This window comes from Corvus moneduloides, chromosome 4 (assembly GCF_009650955.1).
Source record: "Corvus moneduloides isolate bCorMon1 chromosome 4, bCorMon1.pri, whole genome shotgun sequence".
In the NCBI taxonomy this organism is placed as follows: Eukaryota; Metazoa; Chordata; class Aves; order Passeriformes; family Corvidae; genus Corvus; species Corvus moneduloides.
In genome coordinates, this window is record NC_045479.1 from 25,563,505 (window position 1) to 25,586,499 (window position 22,995).

A 22,995-nucleotide genomic window follows, 5' to 3' on the forward strand; every position below is an offset into this window, starting at 1 on the left:
CCTACTTTACAGAATAATCAAATGACTTGTCAAAGGCCATGCAATCAATTTCTTGACGGGCACGAAGTCAGAAAAGTTCACAGCTCTCAAACCTGAACTCAAGTACATGAACTTGCTTTTCCCTCCCATCCCCACCCACCTTTTTTATTTTCCTTTTAAGTTTCACAGTGAGCAGCAGTACCCTTTGGTGGAAGTCCCCATTTCAGAGATTCATGCCAGGATGCCCTCCTCCTCCTTCCCCTCCCCTAGCAGTCTTTTATGAAGCTGGTCAGTTGCTTTTAATCATCAATAACTTTCTGAAACTTAGCAAGTGTGAGTTCTCAGTAAGAATAAAGGAGTTGGAGGCACAAGAAAAGCTGCAATTAACAGCAGTCTAGTGCAAAGTAACAACGAAACCATGTTATGAAATGAGGAGCCATGAAAAAAAGAAATACAGCTGAGTTTGGTCTCCTAGTTCTAAGCACAAACCAAAAGAAAATATGCAAGAAGCTACAAATGAGGGGGTGAAATCACTAATAAATGAAGACTGCACAACCAGTTTTTAATATCAACTTTTAATATTTTCTCAAACAGAAGGAAAGCATATGACCCAGACAACAATCAGCTGGCTAAGACCTAAGTGTACTTATGCTACAATCAGTTGTGCAGCCAGACCTCAAGAAGGCATATGCAATCTGTTTTTACCCCCCGTAGCTCAGGTGGCGACAAACAGTGCAGAGCTGCAACACCCAAAGCCCTGGGAGGGCTTTGCCACTCAAGCACCACCTTGCGCCTTGAGTAGGGCTGGAATTTCACACCAGGTCCTACACTGGTATTTCTCCTCTTGTGGCAAGTCTGAAGACAATTTAAGTAGATCTACACCATTAAAGTCACACACTGAGCACTGTCAGAATTTCTCAAAAGAAAACTGTAGCTACTCGAGACCTTTTAACTGAAGGGAAATGTCTGCTTTAGGCTATTCCACCTGGCAAATTAGGCCAGAGGAAGGGAGGAAGCATCCAGTCCCCAGCACTTCTGAATCATGGAATCATCGTAATAATAAAGAAAAAGCCCTACCTTTTTGTCTAGACAACGAGATGGAGATACTTGACATCAGTAATAAATATATGTATATTTGAGAACCACCTCAGACAAACTTTAAACTGTTCCTTTTTTGTTTTAATTTACTACTTTGCATAATTAGTAATATCATTCTGGAAGAACTTTCCATCTGAAGTCACGATCTTGACCAGGCCTCCCACTTCCAAATAATTTTAAGACCTGAGTTTGTTCTTGCTCAACCTGCAGCCCCCTCCTATGCCTAGGATCTCTCTGTATCAGTATTGACACTGAAAGCCAAGAAAGTGAGTCCAGCCAAAAAATTAGCTTGATTAAAATGGGAATGGAGTGAGGGAGGGATTTGCTGGCCAGATTAGCTACCTAACTTGGTTCAGTCACAGAGCACTACTGCTAGCAGAAGGGGAGGTGTGGACAAGAAGAATGGCTTCTAATAACCCTAATTTAGCCTGGATGAAATTACCACCATATTTCATCTTCACAACAGATTCCTCAGTGAAATAGAAATGGTTTACATGGGGCACTCTTCACTCTTTTGTACCTTTAATAGCAAAGAAGCCTTGACCTTTTGCTATACTCCTACCTCCCTCTGCCCTCATCCATTTCACTTCCTCCAGCCCTTGCCCTGCACTCATCTTTCTCCTAATTTACCACACAGTGGCACAAAGCAATCAAGAGCTGCTATCCAAGTAAAAAAGGGAATTTCACCAATTCAGAGGGGAATTCTGGAAAAAGAGTTTTAGTTGTGCAAGGAGAGGGACATGTCTATGGAAACCCCCGTTACTGTGAGAACAACTCAGAAGTTCAAAGGGCCTTTTCAGGATGATGATGATTTTTGTTAATTCTCTACACACACAGGGGTAAATCCACAATCAGTCTCTGTGCCCGATGTGCAGGCTGTGATCTTCTGGACATTTGCTCAGTTTCCCACTCCCATCCACTCTCCTGGCTTAATGCTGCAGTAGGAACAAGCTGAGGGGGTCAACTACCCTCAGAATTCTCATTCCCATATTCCACACAGCTCTGTGCCCATATCTCCTGCTACAGACCTTCTCCCTCAATGTGGCTCTGGCCACTTATGCTTGCCCATAGCTTTAGCAATACAGGACTGCTGTTAAATGCTAATTGCTTACTAATGAAAACTAATCATCATGCAATTAAACTTTAATCACTAAGCAGCTGGCTGGGATCCAATCCATAACAATGAAGGTTCATTAATAACTTTTTGCCAAAGTGCTCTATCCATGAAGATTATCCTATACACAGAGTCCAGCTGAGTGTATGAAATTGCTTGAAAAATATTTCCTCTGCCAACAAACTACCCAGAGCACAATGGGGTAAGAGCAGCATAGTTTAAATTAGCTAAAAAGGATGGGTTTAAGATTCAGGGAACCCAAACTACTTTTCTGGCTCCTTCCATAACCTGAGGCACAATGTGCTGCACAGAAAGAACTTCTTTTCTCCAGTTCTTGTCTCTGCAGAGTAACATTCTTTAAGGCAAAAAAAACCCTAGTTATAATTTTGCTGTAGTTTCTAAAATTATTACATGAATACTTATACTTCAGTTTTATTTTTACTCATCTTTCTAAATCTAGGGAAATTAATCTAACCTCTTTCAGAACATATTTCTCTAATTAAAAAATATATTGAGGTTATACAACTAGGTTTATAATGGTCAGATGAAAATCTACTTTTGAAAAGAAAAGAAGTTTAAAACCTGCTTTCTACAAAGCCACAAAGATGATGAGAGGGCAGAAGCACCTCTGCTATGAAGACATAGAGAGCTGAGGTGGTTCAGCCTGGAGAGAAGGCTCCAGGGAGACCTTATAGACCTTTCCAGTACCTAAAGGGGCTTATAAAAATGATGGAGAGCAACTTTCAGCATGGGCAGATAGCGACAGAACAATGGGGAATGGTTTTAAACTAGGAGGAGAGGTTTAAATTAGGTATTAGGAGGAAATTCTTTACTGTGAGGGTGAGGCAGTGGAATGCTGTACAGAGAAGCTGTGGATGCTCCACATCCTTAGAAGTCTTCAAGGCCAGGTCGGATGTGGATTTGAGCAACCTGGTCCAGTGGAAGGTGTCTCTGTAAAGTCTCTTGCAACCCAAACCATCCTATGATTTCATGATTTTAAAGTAATCTCATACCACCATCAGTAAGTGTCCCAGCTTTGCCTGCAGAATTCCTGTCCCAGTCTGGCTACTCCAAAAAGCCTTATGTGTAGATAACTTTTTATGAACTTGGTTTGCATTGCTAAGCTTGGAGAGCTTTCCTTTATTATGAATGGTAGAACATTAGTATAGTTGAAGCACTATTCTTGCTCATTCAGTGATCAAAGGATTCAGTATAATGCTTATTTAAAAAATAAAATGGAAAAACTGTGGATTTTTTTTTATTTAAAAAGGTCTTACGAAAGACAGAACACAGTTCTAATGATCCATAAAATATTATATAAAAGAAAGTCATGGATTCTTACCTTCAGAAATTAACTTCTTTTCAAACTAAGACAGACAAAAGATGAAAAAAGAAATCATTTTTTCCCCAAAAATGAGGAAAAATACTTTAAAGTCTGCATTTTTGCCCAATTGTAATCAAATATACACCACCTAAAATACAGAGGCATGGATCAGAATAAACTTATTTGTTACTGGCGTTCTTCTAATGAAGCTAAAGGAATACAGCTGAAGTGTCTACCATCTGGAATTAGTCTAAGTTTAAAAAATTGGTTCATTTTAAGTTAACAAAACAAAACCCCAACAATACAACAACCCTCCTCCAAAATTTTGGGGAACCTTAACAACCTTTTTACCAGCACAGCTTAAAAAGATTCAAGCTAAAATGACACATAAATAGATTGCATTCACTCACTATTGAGAATTTAGTAAGAGTTTGACACCCCCGTGGTAAGAGGCAACTGAAATCTTACAAAAAAAAGATTGTGTGAGCTTGTGGGTAAGCCAGACAAAAAGCTCTAAAGCTTTGTCTAGAAATCTCCTGCACAGAGAAGGCCCCATTCGCATTTGGAAGAGCTTCCTCAAAATTGAGTTACTTAAATGTATTTTTAAATTAAAACTGTACATAGATTATGAGGATCCCTGATGCTTTACAGAAAGGCAACTGTGGAATGAGCAAGCTGCTTTTTGCATACAAGTTTCCAGTGCTCTTGGCTACAACTAATGTCAGTGGGTAAACATCCTATTCTTTCCCAAAACTCCATTGTCAGTAAATCTATTTTCCACTTTCCTCACTCCACATGCAAGACAAACAGTAAAATATGAAACCACATGCAAGCACAGACATAATGCCTGTACTTTGGCATAAACTAATGACAAAGGAGTCTGCTAGCAGAGATTCACAGAAAGTACTTCCCTGCATCTTCTCGCTGTCCCCCTTACAAAGGGGTCGATACTGGAGTCTTTCCTCTTACCGGTATCATCTTTATGCTTGAGACCTCAACTAAATGTGCTTCCTAGCACCTGCAATCCATATTCACTAATAGGCTGCACCAAATTTACCTCACTTCTACTCACAACAAAGCCAAAGAAAACCAATTTCATTTCACAAATGGAATTACTGGCTTCTGATAATTTAAGATATTGAAACATTTGCATCAGACATGGACATGTGGATTCTATCTGCTCAGCTCTTCAGCATCTAAGGCTTGTGGTACCAATGCACAGAGCTGCTGTGAGCTACCAAGTGCTGCAGCAGTAGTGATTCACACTTCTAGGTCCCCAACAGAGGAAGGCAGTAGTGAACTGAGATACAACAGGGGCTCCTCCCAGGCTCTCCTCTCTGTGGAGGAACACTCTTACAAGACCAGGAGTCATGACAGCACAGAATTTCAGCAGCGCAGCAGATGGCAATGCCTTTCTGAGAAAACCAAATCTTAAGTTCATCATTCAGCTGTCTTTCAGAATTTCTCCTCCACGCGAAATTTCATGCTTTCTTATTTTTGTAACACTGCAGAAGAATATTAAAGATGCTGCCATTTCCTGAGGAATGAAAACGAGTATTACACTTGTTTGTGCACTCGAGTGCACATTTCCAGCTCAGACAACTAGGTATTTGGGCACAGTCTGTCAATGAAAACCAGGAATTCAGCCACTTTAATTGTAGAAAGTGCCTCAAGGTTCTGTGGCAATCCTCATTTGAAGGGCTAAAGCATAATAAAAGCTGTTTCCAGAGATAAAAAAAAGCAAACAGTGTTCTCAATACACCCTTTTTCCAACCACTGCTAACAGTGATTTTAAATCCGCCACTGGTTTCCCTTTCCCCACAGTGAAAAATCAAAAAACTCCAGTGTCACTTCTTCCTACTCTTGAAATGTCTCCCTACTAATACAGATCTAGGTGTAGAAATACAGCTGCTCCTTCCTGTGTTTGTCAGGCATGTTATTTTGGAAGCACCAGATTAGTATTTCAGTTGAACCCTGACCTAATACAGAACTTCACTTGAGGGTATTTTGGATTCGTGTTTTGGTTTGGGGAGGGGGAGGAGGTTGTGGGGATGGGGGGGAAAGAAAAAAATTCGCAGGTTCTGCACATTTTTCTTCTCAACAAAGAAAGATGATGAATAAAAGGTCAACATTCTTCTCCCAATACTATAAAATAGTAGTACCATGGACCTAAAACCCTTTCAAGTGCTGGTGGCACCCAGGCACAATTTTATGTCACAGCTAAGTTGATGTAATGGTTATCATTACCAGTGGAAAGGGTACTCCCTCTCAGATGAAGCAAACATGGTTCAGAGGGTAAGCAGAGTCAGACAGCTGATCTGGCATAAAGATCCCCCACCCCAAGCTAGTTTTCTGATGCGCTAGCTGGCTAAAAATCAACCCACTGTGCAAAACGCACAGTTGGTAGATCTAGTGCAAGTGAAACAGTGGAAGCAAGCAGCTTGCAAAGAGGATAAAGTAGGATCACTCCTCATGACAGCAACTCCCTCCTGGTCTGGCTTAGGGATAAGAGAGCCCACCTGTGAAAACTGAGACATTCAGAATGAACCGATACCTTTATACTTGTACAGTACTACACTACTCGGGTTTCTGGGGCTAGAAGCTATTTTGCTTTGTTTTGCCAAAGGTAGCTAACCTTCCACAATTTTCCCAGTTCATACCAATTCCCTGGCTTAGGCTCTTGATTAGCTACGCAGCCAGGAACCTTTTATAAACAATTACTTACAGAGCGTGGGAGCTTTTTTTGTTAGGCTTTGATTTCCCAAATTTGAGAATATAAATAACTTAAATCCTAGTGATCCCTCCAGGCACCTTTCTTTACCCAATTTACAGCTAGGGTCCAGAATGGTAGAGGTAAACAAAAGAAAATGGTTCTATGAAAGCATCAGAGTAAAAAAAGTATTATAGAAAGGCAATTTCCTCCAAATAAGATACTGTGGAAGATCAACTATCAGGAGTCTTTAAGTCAAGAACAACTTACCTATGCAAAACCAGAAGCTGTTCTCTGGGAAATACAGGTAACATGCAAATCTACCCCATACACTACAACTAACAAAGACACACTTAACATGAGGCACAAGGCTGCCACTGCCCAACAGTCACAAAAAATTCAAATATCTAGTATGTATCAAGTTGAAGAGAAAGAGACCTCAGGCATTTAAGGTTCTAAACTTCTCATCACTAAAGTCTATCAGACCTTCAAAACAGGCTTGTCAACAGTCTTAAAGCAGGTAGATTTCTCCACTTTGGGTAAACAGCAGGCTTTGAAAGAGAATCCATGGAGAGCTGGACCGACGAAATACCAGACTGGTGAGAGAAAACACAGAATCTCCTTCTGGTATACTGTAGATCATGGGCAGATTTCAGCCTTCACCATTTGTCACTCTAAAGTTCACCTGACTGAAACCCAAGATGATCTTTTCAATAAGGAGCAACAAAGGAAACAGGTTCCAAGGACTTCTTTCCATGTATAAGGATTAAGAGATTTCTCAAGCTGGGAGCGATACAGAGATTGATGAGAAAAGCATTACATTTTTCAGACCTTTTAAAAGAGATCTTTAAAAGAGGGATAAACAAGCTTTCCTTTCACAGAACACTCTCAGCAGGAACAAGACTACATTTACCTTCAGCATGGTCAATTCTGATAAGAGCAGGGGTAGAAGAAGAAAAAAAAATACAAACAAGCAAAAGAACCCCAACCACAAGTAATACATGTGCTAGGCCAGAGCCTCTGCCTTGGGAAAAACACCCATGTCTTACAAAAAAAACCTGCAAGAAACAGCGTATCACCTCCTAGTGAACAGCTTTTTAGGAAACAATAGCTGAACTATTTTGGATTCAACACAAAGAATGTTCTCTGCATTGTTCTTATCTTCATTTACAGCTTCTTATATTTAATACTGGGAATAAAGACCGTCAATTCTTTTGAACATTAAATCTGCTGACAACTACCAAATGACTCCATAGTTCTTCCAGCTTCAAAGGTAACCAATACTTGATCTTCCATGGAAATGAACTTCTCATTAATAGAAAAATGGTGAGAAAATACACAGGACAGGAAACTGTCTGGCCACCTTCAGTATTTGAAAGAAAACATTTTATAGGCAACAAGATCACCTAGCACTAAGGAGATGGCATTTTTTCAGTTCAAGATTTCATCAGCATTGGAACAAAAAACGTCTAACTGCAAGAAGGCCACTTAGCACCCTTACTACGCATTAACTGTTTATGAGAGAGACAGACTCCTCGGCAGTTAGGTTCATCTGCTGGGGTACCTAATTTGAGCCTCAAAATAAGGCAAAGGATTAAGTCATTCTGCATCTGAAGCAGCCCAATTAATTGGATCACATTCTCAGAACCAAAAAGCATTGCAGAGTGACCAGCGTAAAAGTGACCAGACCACCTTTTTGCCTTCAAGAAAGGCAGATTCTAGCACTTTGGAAACTACCTGGATTGCTGCTTAGCAGGTAACATACACCATTTTCAGTCCAGAGTGAAAATAGATGATAAGGAACGCTCAAAGCTCAGGAGAGTAATTTCACAGTTTGATAAGCCTTTTTTAGATAATACCTTCTCAGGTGTTCTTCTAGAGCATCTGGTACAATTTGATCTTTGAGCACCTTCATATACACACAAATCCTTTCCTGAGATTGACTATGGGGCAGTTTCAAAAAAACTCCAGTAAGACACAGGGCATTTATTAATATAAGAAACAATTTAGCAAGAAAAATTATTTTCTGATTCTGGAAAGCATGTGAGAAACAGGTTTTCAGGGAAAAAATCTATAATGAGCTTTCATATGATGAAAAATAGGTGAGCTTGTGTGAGAAGAAACACAGGATGGGTTACTTATATCACTACCTCTACATCAATGACCTTTGACTAGAGGTTTAAGTTTCCTATTTCTATACTAGAGTGCTGCATAAACAACAGCAACTGAGCCAGATGTCTAAAGAAAGTATTTCACCTCACTTAATGGTATGGATTCAGTTTAAATTGGTGCATATCTACCCTCTGTCAGTACCACAGACAATTTACGTAATTTTTAGTTATGGTAGTATTTAATTTGCACAGAATGAGTTACATACATGAATTACTCACTTCCAGGATCATGACCCTTCATATACCATATGCTAATGTCCCTCCTTACCCATAGACAAAATCCAAGAGCTAGATTTCTGTCTGCCTGTGCACACATCTGTCTACTCGTTCTTGGTAGGGAGCAGCTACATGGTTTGCACATCTGCTTTTCCATGACAGCAACACTAACGAACTGCATGTCAGAGGAGGAAAGAGAAAATTAACTTGCAAAGCACAGAGGAGGTAAAGAAAAAGCATATGCAACAAGCAGAGGAAATCAGCTGTGTGAGCCAGAAGGCTTTCCTCAGGCAGCGGGGCAAGAGAGTCAAGCTCAACAGGACCTTTCCACTGCCTGGGGATGGCTTCCGGCAGGCACACCTCTGAATACCCCATGGCCATCTCAGTGCTGCACGTAACCCTCTGTGAGCTGAAGGGATGAGGATACACTGCTTCCAGGGGAGAGCCCAGCACAACAGCTTGCTACAATAGGAAAAGAGAAATGCTAGAAGAAAACCTTTTTCCATTATTTGTCACAGGGGAGATAAATGGATTACTCTTACGGATGTTATACAGAAGAGCCCAGCATTGTGTTAGGATACTGTGTTTGTACGAGACATAATACAGAGCTTTAAACGGATTCAGGAGGGGGACAATATCAGGCTTGTCCCTAACAAGCTGTGGGATGAGATGCAAAGGTTAGAGGGACAGGGTGCTAACGGGGGCACTCTGCCCTCAACTCCGAAATGTGCTGGCCACACTGGAACACACTTGCAGTCTTACAGATGTGAGCCAGGGACTCCTGAGGTTACAGAAGCCAACAGGGATACAGCAGGGAAATATCTCAAAGGAATTAAGGGGTGCTCCTCTAGGAAGGTGATGCAGCCTTTACACCAAAGCACGCAGCATGGGCCACAAACAGGAGTTGGAAGCCACCACGCTGCTGGAAAGTTATGATCCTTGGTGGGACAAACTGTGTGACTGGAGTGTGACTACTGATGGCTATGAGCTGTTCAGAAGAGACAGGAGAGGAGGGAGAGGTGGAGGGGTTGCCTTCTACATCAAGAGGTGCACTGAGTGTCAAGAGCTGTCTCTGAAGAACAGCCATGAGCAGGCCAAAAGCCTGTGGGTAAAAAATCAGACACTGAGGCAACAAAAGGAACCTTGTGGCTGCGGTCTGCTACAGCTGCCTGACCAAGGGGAGCCTATTGATGAAACCTCCTTGCTCCAGTTACAGGAGGCATCGTGCTCACAGGCTCCAGTCCTGCTGGGGAACTTCAGCCACCTTGACATCTACTGGGAAAGTACCAAGGCAGGCTGTAGGCAATCCAGGGAACTCCTGCAATGCATGGAGAATAGCTTCTTGAGCCAGGTGATACCAGAGGGAACCTGATACTGGATTTGATGATCACCAGTGTAAATGAGCTAACTGGGGATGTCAAGATGGTATGCAGCCTGGGTTAGAGCGATCACGCATTGGTGGATTTTGCAATCCTGAGGGATATGGGTTAGGTAAGGAGTAAAGTTAGGCCCCTTTGAACTTCAGGAAAGCAAACTTCCAGCTCTTCAAGGAGATAGTCAATAGCGTAGCTTGGGAGACTGCCCTTGCGGACAAGAGAGCAGAACTGAGCTGGCAGATTTTTAAGGAAGTCTTCCATAGAGTTCAAGAGCTAGAAATTCCCAGTAGCAAGAAATTGAGCAAGGAAGGCAAGAGACTGGATGGCTGAGTAGGGAACTCCTTGGCAAACTAAAGGGAAATAAACAAAGGCACAGGCAGTGGAAACAAGGACAAGTAATGTGGGAAGAGTACAGGGATGAAGTTCAGTTGTGGATGGATGGTTTGAGGAAGGCCAAGGCAAAGCTGGAACTGAACCTGGAAAGGAACACAAGGAATAACAGGAAGGGTTTCTATAGGTAGAACGAGAAAAGGAAGGACAAAGAAGGTGTACCCCCCACTATAAACAATGCTGGCAAACAGGCAACAATCAACGAGGAGAAGGCTGAGGTAACCAACAACTTTTTTGCATCAGCCTTCAATGGCAACCTCTCTTCCCACACCTCTCAAGTAGATGGATGACAGGATGGGGAATGGGACAGGCGAGGGCCTCTCCCACTGTATGCAAAGATCAGATTCACAAACACCTGAGGAACCTGAATGGACACAAGTCTGTGGGATTCAAATAGATGCATCCCAGATTCCTGAGAGAATTTGCTGATGTTCCTAAACCATGCTCCATGGTATCTGAAAAGTTGGTAGTCAGGTGAAACCCCAGGTGACTGGGAAAGGGAAACATTGTACACATCTCCAAAAAAGGTAGAAAGGAGAGCCCTGGGAACTACCAACCTATCAGCCTCACCTCTGTGCCTGGGAAGATCATGAAACAGATCCTCCTAGAAGCTATCCTAAGGCACACGGGGGACAGGGAAGTGATTCAGGACAGCCAGCACGGCTTCACCGATGGTCAAGTCCTGCCTGACCAACCTAGTGGCTTTTTATGATGGAGTGACTCCTTCCTCCCTGGGAAAGGCTGAGGATGTAATTGATCTGTACTTCTGTAAGGCTTTTGACAGTCCCACACAACACCCTTCTCTCCAAACTGGAGAGCGATGGATTCGATGGACTAGGTGGATTAGGAATTGGTTGGACAGTTGCATCCAGAGGGTAGAGATCAACAGCTCAGAGTCCCAGTGGGTATCAGTGACCAGTGGTGCCCCTCAGGGGTCTGTATTGGGACCAGCGTTATTTAATGTCTTCAGTAATGACACAGACAAAAGCATCAAGTGCACCCTGAGCAAATCTGCAGATAACACCAAGCTGAGTGGTGCTCTTGACTCACCTGAAGGATGGGATACCATCCATAGGGATCTGGACAGAAGTGGGTACATGGAAATCTCATGAGGTTTAACAAGACCAAGGGCAAGGTGCTGCACCTGGGCTGGGGAGATCCCTGGTATCAACACAGGCTGGGGATGCACAGGTCGAGAGCAGCCCTGCCAAGAAGGACTTGGGAGTGCAGGTGGACAAGAGGCTGGACATAACCCAGCAATGTGAATTCACAGCCCAGAAAGCCAATTGTACCCTGGGATGCATCCAAAGCAGCTGGACAGCAGGGTGAGGGAGGGGATTCTGCCCCTCTGCTCTGCTGAGACCCCACCTGCAGTGCTGCACCCAGCTCTGGGGCCCTCTGCACAAAAAGGACATGGACCTGTTGGAGCGAGTCCAGAGGAGGCCACCAAAATGATTAAAGAGATGGAGCACCTCTCCTTACAAGGAAAAGATGAGAGAATTGGGATTGTTCAATTTGATAAAGAGAAGGCTTCAGGGTGACCTAATTGTGACCTTCCAGTACCTGAAGGGAAACCTACAAGAGAGAGGCTATTTACAAGAACGTGTAGTGACAGGATAAGGGTGAATGGTTTCAAACAGAGTAGGTTTAGCTTAGAGATTAGGAAGAAATTCTTTACTGTGAGGGTGGTGAGGCACTGGAACAAGTTATCCAGAGCAGCTGTGGATTGCCCATTCCTTGAAGTGAAGGCCAGATTGGATGAGGCTCTAAGCAGCCTGGTCTAGTGGGAGGTGTCCCTACCCACAGCAGGTGGGTTGATCTCTAAGGTCACTTCCAACTCAAGTCATTCTATGATTCTGTAACAAAACAAAGTGTACACACAAGACAATGGTCTCTGACTCTGAAAAGTTCCGTTTTATAAACAGATTAAAAACGGACCCAGACAGAACAGTGGAGAGCACTGAAAGACTATGTATTACTTATCATACACAAAAAGTAAGCAGTATTTCTTGCAGCCTTAAATAAAAAGGATTAGGAAGAAATAATTTTTAAATCAAATGAGACTCTGAATCTAAGTGACATGAAAATCAGAATAAAATGGCAGACGGTGGATTAAAGATGATGTAGATTAAAAGTCAAGTTTTAAAGTGAGATTTTGAAAACTCACAATGAATTCAAGAACAATTTTTAAGTTTGTGCCAGAAGAACATGAATCTGGAGAAAAAAGGAAGCTCTGTGAGACTCTGGAAGAAAGTGATTGAGTTACCCAAAGCTACTTAAAAGCATGGTATTCCAGGATAAAGGGAAGAAAAGCACAAGCAAACTTCAGTGAACCCCTGCACTGGTTTGGGCAAATTTGGAAATATATCCTCTGATAAAAGGCAGGTTACAACCAGCCCTCCCCCACCAGGTTCAGGAAAAAATGAATTTTCCTCGAAGGAAAGAGATAGAACTATTTATTTAACAAACACACAGGAAAAGGATACTAATGCCAAATAATGAAACCTCTTGTTGTAGAGAGAAAACCTGGGAAAATTTCAGAGTCCTTCCGTAGTGTTTCTCTTCCCCTCCTTGGAGCTGGGACGGGGTGGTGGGCCCACTTCCAGGGCCAAGGCCTCAGTGGAAATTCCTCCCGATGTATTCTGATGTTGAAACCATCCAGCAGAGAAAAAGGGAAGAAAACAAAGTCCCAGGAAAACAAAAGTTCAACTCTCCATCTCTCTCTGGAGAAAAAAGGAGCTGAAAAACTGGACGAAAGCAAGGTACTTTCCCCACTCTCGCTCTGCTGCCGCAGCTGAACACAGAGAGCTGTCTCTACCTCTGTGTCCTTGAAAACACGAAAACAAACTGCAAACTGCTTAGAAAGTTCCCTCGGTTTTGTCTCTCTCCCCTCTCAGGCTCAGTTTAAAGGCATAGAAAGGCACAAAATTAATTTCTGGGCATGGGGCAGTGATATGGGGATATACATCATAAAGTCACCCCAAGACAACCCCACAGAAAAAGCATGAAGAATGAACAACAGCCTCTGAAAAATACAGTGGAAAGCAAGGAGGTAATCAAAAGACACAGGCAGAAAACAAAGGTGGAACAACACTTCAAAAGCAGCACAGCTGATAGTGACAACGTAGCCTACAGAAAAATGGAAAATTACGCATTGGATCTGATCCTTAACTGGGAAAAGATCACCATAAACACCAATAACAATTGCAGTAGAGCACAACTGAAGCCACAGTGGAGGACAAGAGCCCCAGACAATGCACTCAAAGAACTCTGAGATGAAAAAAGAGAAAGGAAATTAAGAGGTAGTTGCAAAGGCAAGAGAGGCCACAGGCATTTTGTCTTTTTTTTTTTTTTAAATGAGAAACACTTATGTCTACTGGTATTATGAGGGAAAAGAAAAGACAGGAGCTGAGCAACTGATTAAGGGAAAGAGGTAGAGGAAAAGGACACAAAGTTCAAGGGAGATAAAGAGATATTTTTGTACGGTGCCATACGGGCAGATGAAACGGTTAAGAAGAAGAGGAAAAAAATGTTTTACTTGTAAGGAGGAGATGATTGTAACAGTTGGAAGAAAGTGATAAAGGGTAAGCCGAAACATATTCAATCAGAAAGTCATAAAGATTCCATGCAGAGAAAGAACTAGATGTCAAACAACATGCAAAACCCATATAAAAATGTGGATAACGGGCTGCTATTATTTAACAAGTTTGATTAGAGCCTCTCAACACAGCATGTCTTAGCACAGCTGGGACATAAAAAGGATCACTGGAGGATAACTCAAGTGCTTCAAGAACTTGTAGAGAAGGCATTTGCTGTTGGGAAAACCAGAATCCTACGTGAAAGACACACCCTACACACAGTAGAAAGGGAAAATCAGGCTGGAGAGATGCAAATTCAAAATATTGGTGAACTACAAGACAAATGAAAGCATGGCCACATTGCGAGTAGAATCCAAACAGTGGTGGAGAACCTGAAAGAAACCTTGCAATTATCAAGAGATAAGAAATTCAGCAGTTGCATCAGAACAAGAATGCAGGCATGGCTCGATGAAAACCAAATGAAATTAACTGACTATGTTTAATGAGAGACTAGGAACAAGAATGCAAGCCAAATCAAGTTAGGGCAAAGAAGCATGTAATTACTGTCACTGAACAGTTGAGTGAAAATTTAGAACAAGCCAGGAATCAAACTTGAGGAGCAAAAGCTCATGGGGAGGAAACAAGTATGCTGTATGTAACAATACAGAGGAAAGAAGATAAAAACTGGATCCCAACACTGTTTAGAAAAGGAACATCATGAAGGCAACAAGAAAAAGTAGTTCTATGCCTCTCCCATGTCTGACCCAGGACAAAGCCCAATACAAAGTAAGATAACCATAAATAAAGGGATGCAGGATACTGATGATGGCAAAGCAAGGCACATAACTGTGGTTTTAAAGCATCAGCTTCTGCCTCAGGAAATCAACAATAGTAAGCGTGTCCATCCTCAACCAGGCAGTTGTGAATAAAGTTTTTCCTTTGTCCCTGCTTTAAGTATACCTCCTTCTTCTTGCCCACTGTATACCCGTGCTCTGGAGAGGGTCAACTATCAGTATTGTCTGTGAATATTGAATTCATCAATACTAAACCCACAAATATTTCGTTCAATGCTTACAGACCTCTGTGCAATTCTATGATCTATCCACCTTATTTTGTAAGGACTGTAAATTCTCCTACAGTTGTGTAGTATGTATTACAGTGAAGAGTAACTCACTGGAAGGGGCCCCTGCTGAAAGCAGAGCCAACTTTGAAGGTAGATCCAACTTCAGATGTAAAGATGCTTAGGGCCTTGCCCAGAACCAAGTTCTGCATCTCCAAAACCAGGGCATTCCACAGCTTTTCTGTCATTTCCCCTCCCTCAATCCAATGTTTGACTACCCTCACTGAAATTTTTTGCCTAGTTGAACCAGAATTTTCTTTGCTGCAGTTTGTGTCTGCTACCACTTGTCTTTTCACTGTATGACTCCAAGAAGAGCCCTAGAGCTTCTATCTAACAGGATAGAAGAAGGAAGGGAAAAGAGATCACTGCAGTTACGAGAAAGCCTTTGGACATCCAGAACTTTAACTAGGTAATAAGCGCCCAGCTTTTTGATGTCCAAACAATTTTGTCTGATCAGGTGTGGCAGAGATCTAAATGAGGCCATCAAAAGGACATCACTAGAGATTTATTGAAGATGAAAGACGGTTGTTTAAGAAATGAGAGAAGAACAAGAAAAATCGTATTCCAAACAGCATATATTTGCTAATGAAAGAAAATAATTTTGTATAGCAAGGTTAGGTACTCACCATCTCTCTTGCAATCTCCACAGCTTCCTGCAGCCCATAGAGCCTGCCACAGACCAGGTAGATCCCATTGGCCCAGAGAATACAACCCTCATGGACCCAAAATTCATTGCTGTCAAGAGGTAGTTCAGGAATTTGTAACTCCAGCTCAGTGCCACCTTCTGAAGTGGGCATAGATGGTTTTGAGTCCAAAGGAGTCTTTTCACCACCACTGCCACCATCAGTGGTTGCTTTTTTACAAGAAGCTCCCCTTGAAAGTGACCGAGAAGCTCCGCTACAGTCCTCAGAGCGGTGCCGCCTCTTAAAGCGAGGATGAGCAGCCAGGCTTCTTTGTTCCTTCTGTTCTTGCTGTTCCTCCTCCTCTTCAGTATCTGTCTTGGAACCATTAGAAGCACTTTTGTGCCGTACCTTGACCTTGCTCTGCATTTCTGTGGCCCTCTTTGGAGGTGGGTTCTTGGGCAAGGTAGCTGCATAATCCTGGGGGTAGAAAGGACCAAAGAGGTCACCCATGTTACGATAGCTGGCCCATTTGCCACACAGGCAGCAAACCAGATGCCCCAAGACAGAAGACTCCGTTACTACAGGGCCTTGCAGCATGAAAGTTGAGGTGGGCAGCACTTTGCTCTCCGCATTGCTAGGAGGGGGTGTTGAAGATCTCTGTCCTTTCCGACCCCTCACCAATTTGTTCTGCTCCTCTTCCTCTGCATTTATGATTGTGCACACAGCGCCTAATTCACACTTGTTTACCACATGAATATAAGGGAAAAAGGACTTATTCTTGGAGTCAGTTTTATCTACAGACTGGGTAGCATATTTAAGTTTGATCTCTGGTTCTTGAGGCTCCACGATTGGAGCAGCCCGTCTAGGCTTCCGCTTCCGTGGCTGTGCTGCAGGTTTTCGCCTCTCCCTCCTTTGCCTCTTGGGCTTTGGCTCACCAGCACCCACCCCTTCTGCAGGCTGTGATGGCACTGGTGGGGGAGGCGGGGGCACAGGCAGCTGCTGCTGTTGCTGCTGCTGCTTCTTCTGCTTGTTCACGCTCCCAATTGGTCTCCCCTTTTTCTTTCCAGAGGGGAAATATCCCTTTGGAGGGAAACCATCTGGCTTGGGTGAAATGTTTGTCACATCTCCATCTTTTTCCTCAGACTTTGGATTTGGTTCAGAAATGAACACACTGGAAGGGGAAATTGTTTTTGAGTCAGAAAAGGTGAGAGTTCCAGCTCCACTTACAGATCCATCAGACCTTCCCTGACCACCTGACTTCTGAGAAGGTGGTGGTGCTGCACTGGATCCTGCTCCTTCTTTACCACCACTGGTTGTTTCAGGGACCTCTTTTTTATTTTTATCATCCTCACTGCTTTGCCACTCTTCTGAAGATCTTGGAACAGTTTTTTCACCAGTTGTATCCTGGCTTGCTGGCCCCACTTGATCTGACATCTCTCCTTTTCTCTTCTCAGCCTCTGGTCCATGTCCAGCCACATTTCCTCCTTCAGGTCCACTCTTGAGGGACAGGATGTCATCAAGAGTGACAGTATCTGGACCAGTTTCAGCACTGTTGGTAGAAACACTTCTCCTAATATTGGGAGACGTAATTTTTTGAACAATAGCTTCCAGTTTTAATCCTCGTCCCTTTCTTGGGGGCAATATTTTGGTCTTTGCTGGGCTTGTGAGGGAAACAGCAGGGCAATTCCTACTATCAGGACTTGGCAGGTCCTTGAAAGAATCTCCCTTTGCAACTGACTTGCCAGCATCTTGGCTTTGAGATGAATGGGCATAGGAGTTGTATGTTTTATCGGCTCCTTCTTTTGCTGAAGTCATCAGTCGCCCTTTATCTTCACTGCCACTGTTCTTCATATCATGTGGCTGTCTTTTGGTAGGGATAGGCGAGATGAAAGAACGGACCCTCCTCCTCATAATTAATGGGTTTTGAGGAGACTGGTCTTCCTGGCCAGGGAGCCTAAGCATAGCATTACTAGGCTTGGGCAAATCTGTAGATTCCTCTCGTCGATGCCCATCACTTTCTTGAGGGCAAAACCTTTTTTGGTTGGCTGCTCCAAGAGGGCCGCTGCTTTTGGCAGGAGAAGTTTGCCGAGAGAGGTCCCAACCAGATTCATGATGCTGCAACTTCTGGTTGCCGTGTTTCAGTTCAGTGCATTTGCTCTGAGTACTGTCGCTCCCCATGACACAGCGCCCAGCTTCCTGGCTTCCAGTATCATGATAAGAGCCACCTTGAAGGTACATCATTCCATCCTTGTCATTTTTTAAGGGACTCCTTACTCTTTCCAGAAACTGCTGCTGTCTCGGGCTCTTCCTTGCTCCTTCCTGCCTGTGCTGAGCTGCAGCAATCACACCCTGAGCAGTGCTGCTTGCCCAATCTTTGTATTCTTCTTGCTGTTGCTGGTATATCTGTCTCTTGTAATGATACTGGGAATTCAAACTCTGGTTGGGGTCACCAAAAGCATGAGGCCTAGCATTTGTGTGATATGCTGAAGCCAGAGATGGACCTTCCGAATTCTGAGGGTAGACAGAATGCAAGGAACCCCTGCTAACTCTTTCAGATAGTGTCATGTGTGGGTTCATGTGATGCAGATCTGCCCCTGGGCCTCTGCTTCTGCCTGGTGACATTTTAAGCTTATCAGCAAGATCCTGATATTGAGAGGGTGATTTACCCCTTCCAGTTCTGCCAGGCGCTCGTCTCATTTGTGTCGATCTGCTGTCCTGCTGGGGCATGTAGTCTGGAGCAGCATCGGAGACTGCAGCTCCAGGGCTGGCATTGCCTCGAAAAGATTCATGCTTGATGCCAGCGGGATGACAATGGTCTCCTGTTTTTTTGTTATTGAGACTAGCTGAGCTTTTAGACTGTTCAAAATCTTCTTCCTTTATTTGCCCACTGTGAGCTTTCATCTTTGTTTCCATGGATACTAAACCACCAGGGAGTATTACTGACTGGCTCAAGCTGGGGGCAAGACGTTCACTCCTTCCACTTCTGGCCTCAGGACCCATGTGCCCCATGGGGTGAGGGCCAGGATCTCTTACAAGTTGCCTTAATGGAGATATGTCACAGATCACTGATCTCCTCTCTGAGAGCGCCCCCCCCTCATGGGCAGCAGACTGAGACTCCACATCGAACTTTCTAGCAATAGGGTAATCAGCTAAATTTATCTGCTTCATGTCTGGAGCTGCACTGCTAGACTTCCTATCCCAGGGACCCCAGTGAGGGCCTTCCAGGAGGGACCCCATGCTTTTGTTTAAGAGGCCTCTATTGGTCAATTCATTGGTTTGACTAATTAAAACATTTGGCCTCATGGCTCCCTCCAAACTCCCAGCCATCCCAGAATGCTCCTGTGCATTCCTAGAGTACCTTCTGTCTGGATGATGGTGGTAGCCCTGTAAAACCTCCTGTAGGAGGCTAGGAAACTTCTCATTACGGCCTTTGCGCTCACTATGCCCAGGGAAATCCCCCTTTTCTTGACCAGAAGGATACTGTGGAAAGCCACCAATATTTCTCTGTATACCAGGTGCTATATTATCCTTGTAGCTGTATCTTAAACTGCCAGGGGACTTGGAAGATTCTGTTCTTGCAGGAAAATTTGGCCCAACAACTGCATGACCAGGCTGGCTGTTCCCATCTCCATTATGGTTAGTGTTATCGCCACTTTTGCTCCCTTTACTTCCTCCTTGAGTTTCTTGCTGTGTCCCTGCATGCCCAGCTTCTTTTGCTCCACTAGTGCTAGCTGGTGCCTGAGGGGTTGTGGAAGCATCATCTTGGGCAGGTTTATCTTGTCCACCTGACTTTTCTACTCTTCCTGTCATGGCTTCCCGGGAGACAATCACCCCAACTGCCTTTTCATTCACTTTTGGGGCGTTTTCCACAGCCACCACAGCTTCCTTCCCATCAGGGGAGGCCACATCTTCCCTAGCTGCAGGACTGCTGCTGAGTTTTGATGGCTCATTCTGAGAGCCTTGTGCTGGTGAGGAGTTGGGCCTCTCTAAATTACCCCCTTTGTAAGTGGTGTCTGAGCTGGTGCTCTGGCCACTTAGCTGTCTCACCCTTTCCCCATGATCCTCTGAACTACTGGAACAGCCACCATCCAGTGACTCTGCCAGGGGAGACTTGAGTTGCTCCTCTGCCTGGGAGGAGCCTTCTGAGTTGGTGCAGCTGTCGGCCTTCTTGGAAGAGGATGATCTTTTGGAACTTTTTTTCTGAGGTGCCAAGGCATCCGAGAGCAACATGTGCTGGACTGTATTGGGCAGATTTGCCACTTGAGAACTGAGAGCACTCAGGCTGCTCAGTCCTGGATCTGTGAGCCTTTTTTCCTGCAGCCCTTCCAGTCCAAACCCCTTGAATCCACCTGCATGAGCATTGGGGCTTGGCATCATAGATGGTGTAGGACTAAGCTGAGGCATCATCTGCAGGATTCGGTTTCTAGAACCCATGGACATGTTGCCTTGCCCACACTGGAGATTTTCTCCGCCTGGCATGAGTGGAGAAGGGGTAGAGCTGCAGCTTGGAGACTGAACCACAGATGCAGCAGGAGATGGATTAGAGATTGGACTGAAGTTTTGGTGGAACTGCATCGGTGACCTTACAGGAACTTCAGTCTGGCTGTACTGTCCCACTTGACTTTGAAGAGAGAGTTTGGTGGCAGCATTTGAATACTGCATTACATGCTGAGGTGGGTGCTGCTGCTGCTGCCCCTGCTGCCCACTTTGGGGCAGCTTAGACTGCTCAAAGCTTTTCATCGGTTGAGTTTGAAAGCTGTAGTTTGACTGGGTCCCATAGGCCTGTGCATTGGAACCCACAGCATGGCCTTCGTACTGTGACCCAGAATTCACATTGTAGCTTCCGTCATAATTCTGTCCTGACTGGCCAAAACGCTGTGGGGAAGGGAAAGAGGAGGAGGAGGATGACGAAGGTGGCTGATAGTGTTGGCTGAACTGACCCACTCGTAACTGGTAGCCTGAAGCAGAGGAAGGCAGGGTGGATGGACGCTGCATTGGCTGCAAGTGTGAGGTGCTAGAAGCAGACTGGCTGGAAGCCTGGGGTAAAGGCTGATGAGATTGATAGATCTGCTGTCTCAGCTGCTGCACCTGCTGCTGCTGGCTAGAAGCCTGCTGCTGATACTGGGCACTCCCTGGAGAAAAAGGACCAGTATAATCCTGTTGATAGTGGGATACACCCCCAAGGGTCGAGTGCTGTGTTTGGAACTGGCCCACATGTCCCTCACTCCCATACTGACTCCCAAAGCTACTCCCTTGAGGGGGCCCATAGCTCTGTACTGGTCCAGAAGGCCTGCGCTGAGGCGGCTGCTGCCCTCCTGACACCACTGGATCTTTGTTGGCAGCCATATAGTAAAACTCTCCTGCTTCTTTCCTGAAACCTTGGTAGCTCTGATGGCCAGAGCTCTCACCAGGCATTGCTGTAGAGGCTCCTGTAGCTCCACGACGTCCACTGCCAGCACCTCCTCCAAAGCTCTGGAACATCTGGGCCTGCTGGCGGGGGCTGAACTCTTCCAGTCGGGATGAAGTGTGCACTTCCTGCGGGTAGCTCTGCTGGTTTCCGTGATAACTACTTTGCTCCCGAAAGGACTGCATGCTGTTCAGCAGCAGAGCGGTAGCTCGAAAGCCCTCCTAAATATGGAGAAAAAGAGAGGGGAAAAAAAGGTATAATATGCTTCCCAGTCACACCAGTACCCCACTCAATTTCCCTGTTTTAACACCAATTAAAATTTAGTATTTCTCTCCTACCTCCTGGTACATCAATGTTTAACCCCTCTTCTTGCAACCTGCCAACCTTCTAGGTAATGCAGGCCAGTAGCCCATCACCAGTTGGAGTGCATTTCCAGCATTAATATTTCCCCACCAGCATTTACTAACCGGCTGTGTTTATGTGCCCCTGAAGAGAGAAGCTTCCAACAATATTTGCAAAGCAAAGGAGAGCAATCCTCACCCTCCAGCTATTCCCTATGGCTAACACTGGGAGTAATCCAAGTATTCTGCTGCCATGTGGAAAGATGTGACAAGAACCCTGCAACTCTTTCAAACCACACTTGGATTTACCACAGGGATGATATCCAAGGTCCATGTTTCACACTGGGAAAGATCTCTATTAGCAAACACTCAAGATACAATTGACCAAAGCTCAAACCAAGATAACCCAATGAAAGAATCTATGTGAACGTGTGAAAGAACTGGCACCAGCATACTCAATGCTCAGTTCCTGAGTAATTCCAGTTACACTCCTAGGTGAAAACCAACACAAGACAACACATCGCATTTTCCCGCCCTGCCATCTGCTTTGCTTTACAGGATGGAAAGTTGAAACAAGTTCACTCTATTTGAGCAAAATAGTCTACAACTTCATCCCTTAGGACTCTTATATTACCTTGAATGAAACATAACTGAAAATGTTTGTCAGTCAGAATATATATTTTGGAATACCATGTATGATCATCTACATTCACATAATCAACTCGTAAGTAAACAAACTCCAGGAAGGCTCTCCTATGTATTTCAACATATTGCTCAGTATGTGGAATTATGACTCACCCTCAAGGACTGGACTACAGCTGCAAAATTGTTTGGGGACCCTGGCTAGTCCCTCTAATAAAAGCCTGACACATTACTAGATGCATTAAGAAAAGTACAATAATGAACAAGTATGTGCATATATACTGCCTTTAAAAACCAAAGCCAAACAAACAAAGAAAAAAACCGAAACCAACCAACCAAAACAAAACCCCCAAATTAGCAGATGACAAAAGCATTTCATGTCTGAAACACCTTGTGGTTTTCTCTTCCTGAAAAAAAATATGGATAAAGCCACCTGGAGAGACTCCTTCCTTTGAAAGAATGTTAAGACAATGCTCGCCCTTTTCCAGGAAACAGAACCCCAACTCCTCAGATTGGAGACTTCCTGGAAGAGTTGTCTGCATTATGTTTTTATATTTAGCCATGTTTTGTGTTTGCCACATTCAACTGAACCCACTGAAAATTAAATTCTAGCTTTGCACTCAAGTTTTGTTCAAGTAGATCACCAAACTCACAAAAAAACCCCCAGGCACACAAATGAGATGCAGGCAAGATCTGGTATCCTATTCTTTTCCCATCTGCCTCCCAAGGCTATTTTTTTTATTAACATGTATGTTATCTATAGAAGACTCTAACTCTACCACTGGAGTCTTTCATCTGGGTTTCTGCTATCTGTGTATGTGGGCTACAGAACACACAGGCACAAAACCACCCCGCAGCACTGCATGTCTCCGCAGCCCCTCTCCTCTAACTCAAAGGCCTCTTTGT

The 22,995-nt window shown here is 44.1% G+C and overlaps 1 protein-coding gene across 7 annotated transcripts in view; it reads right to left on the reverse strand.

Moving 5' to 3' along the window:
* Positions 1-22,995, reverse strand: part of TCF20 (transcription factor 20) — a 130,104-nt gene that overhangs the window by 27,675 nt on the left and 79,434 nt on the right. For all 7 annotated transcript variants that reach the window (XM_032105452.1, XM_032105448.1, XM_032105449.1 and 4 more), the window contains one exon: positions 15,703-21,327. In XM_032105452.1, the coding sequence (XP_031961343.1) occupies positions 15,703-21,291 (5,589 nt within the window). In that variant the 5' untranslated portion in view covers positions 21,292-21,327. The remainder of the gene's footprint in view (positions 1-15,702; positions 21,328-22,995) is intronic.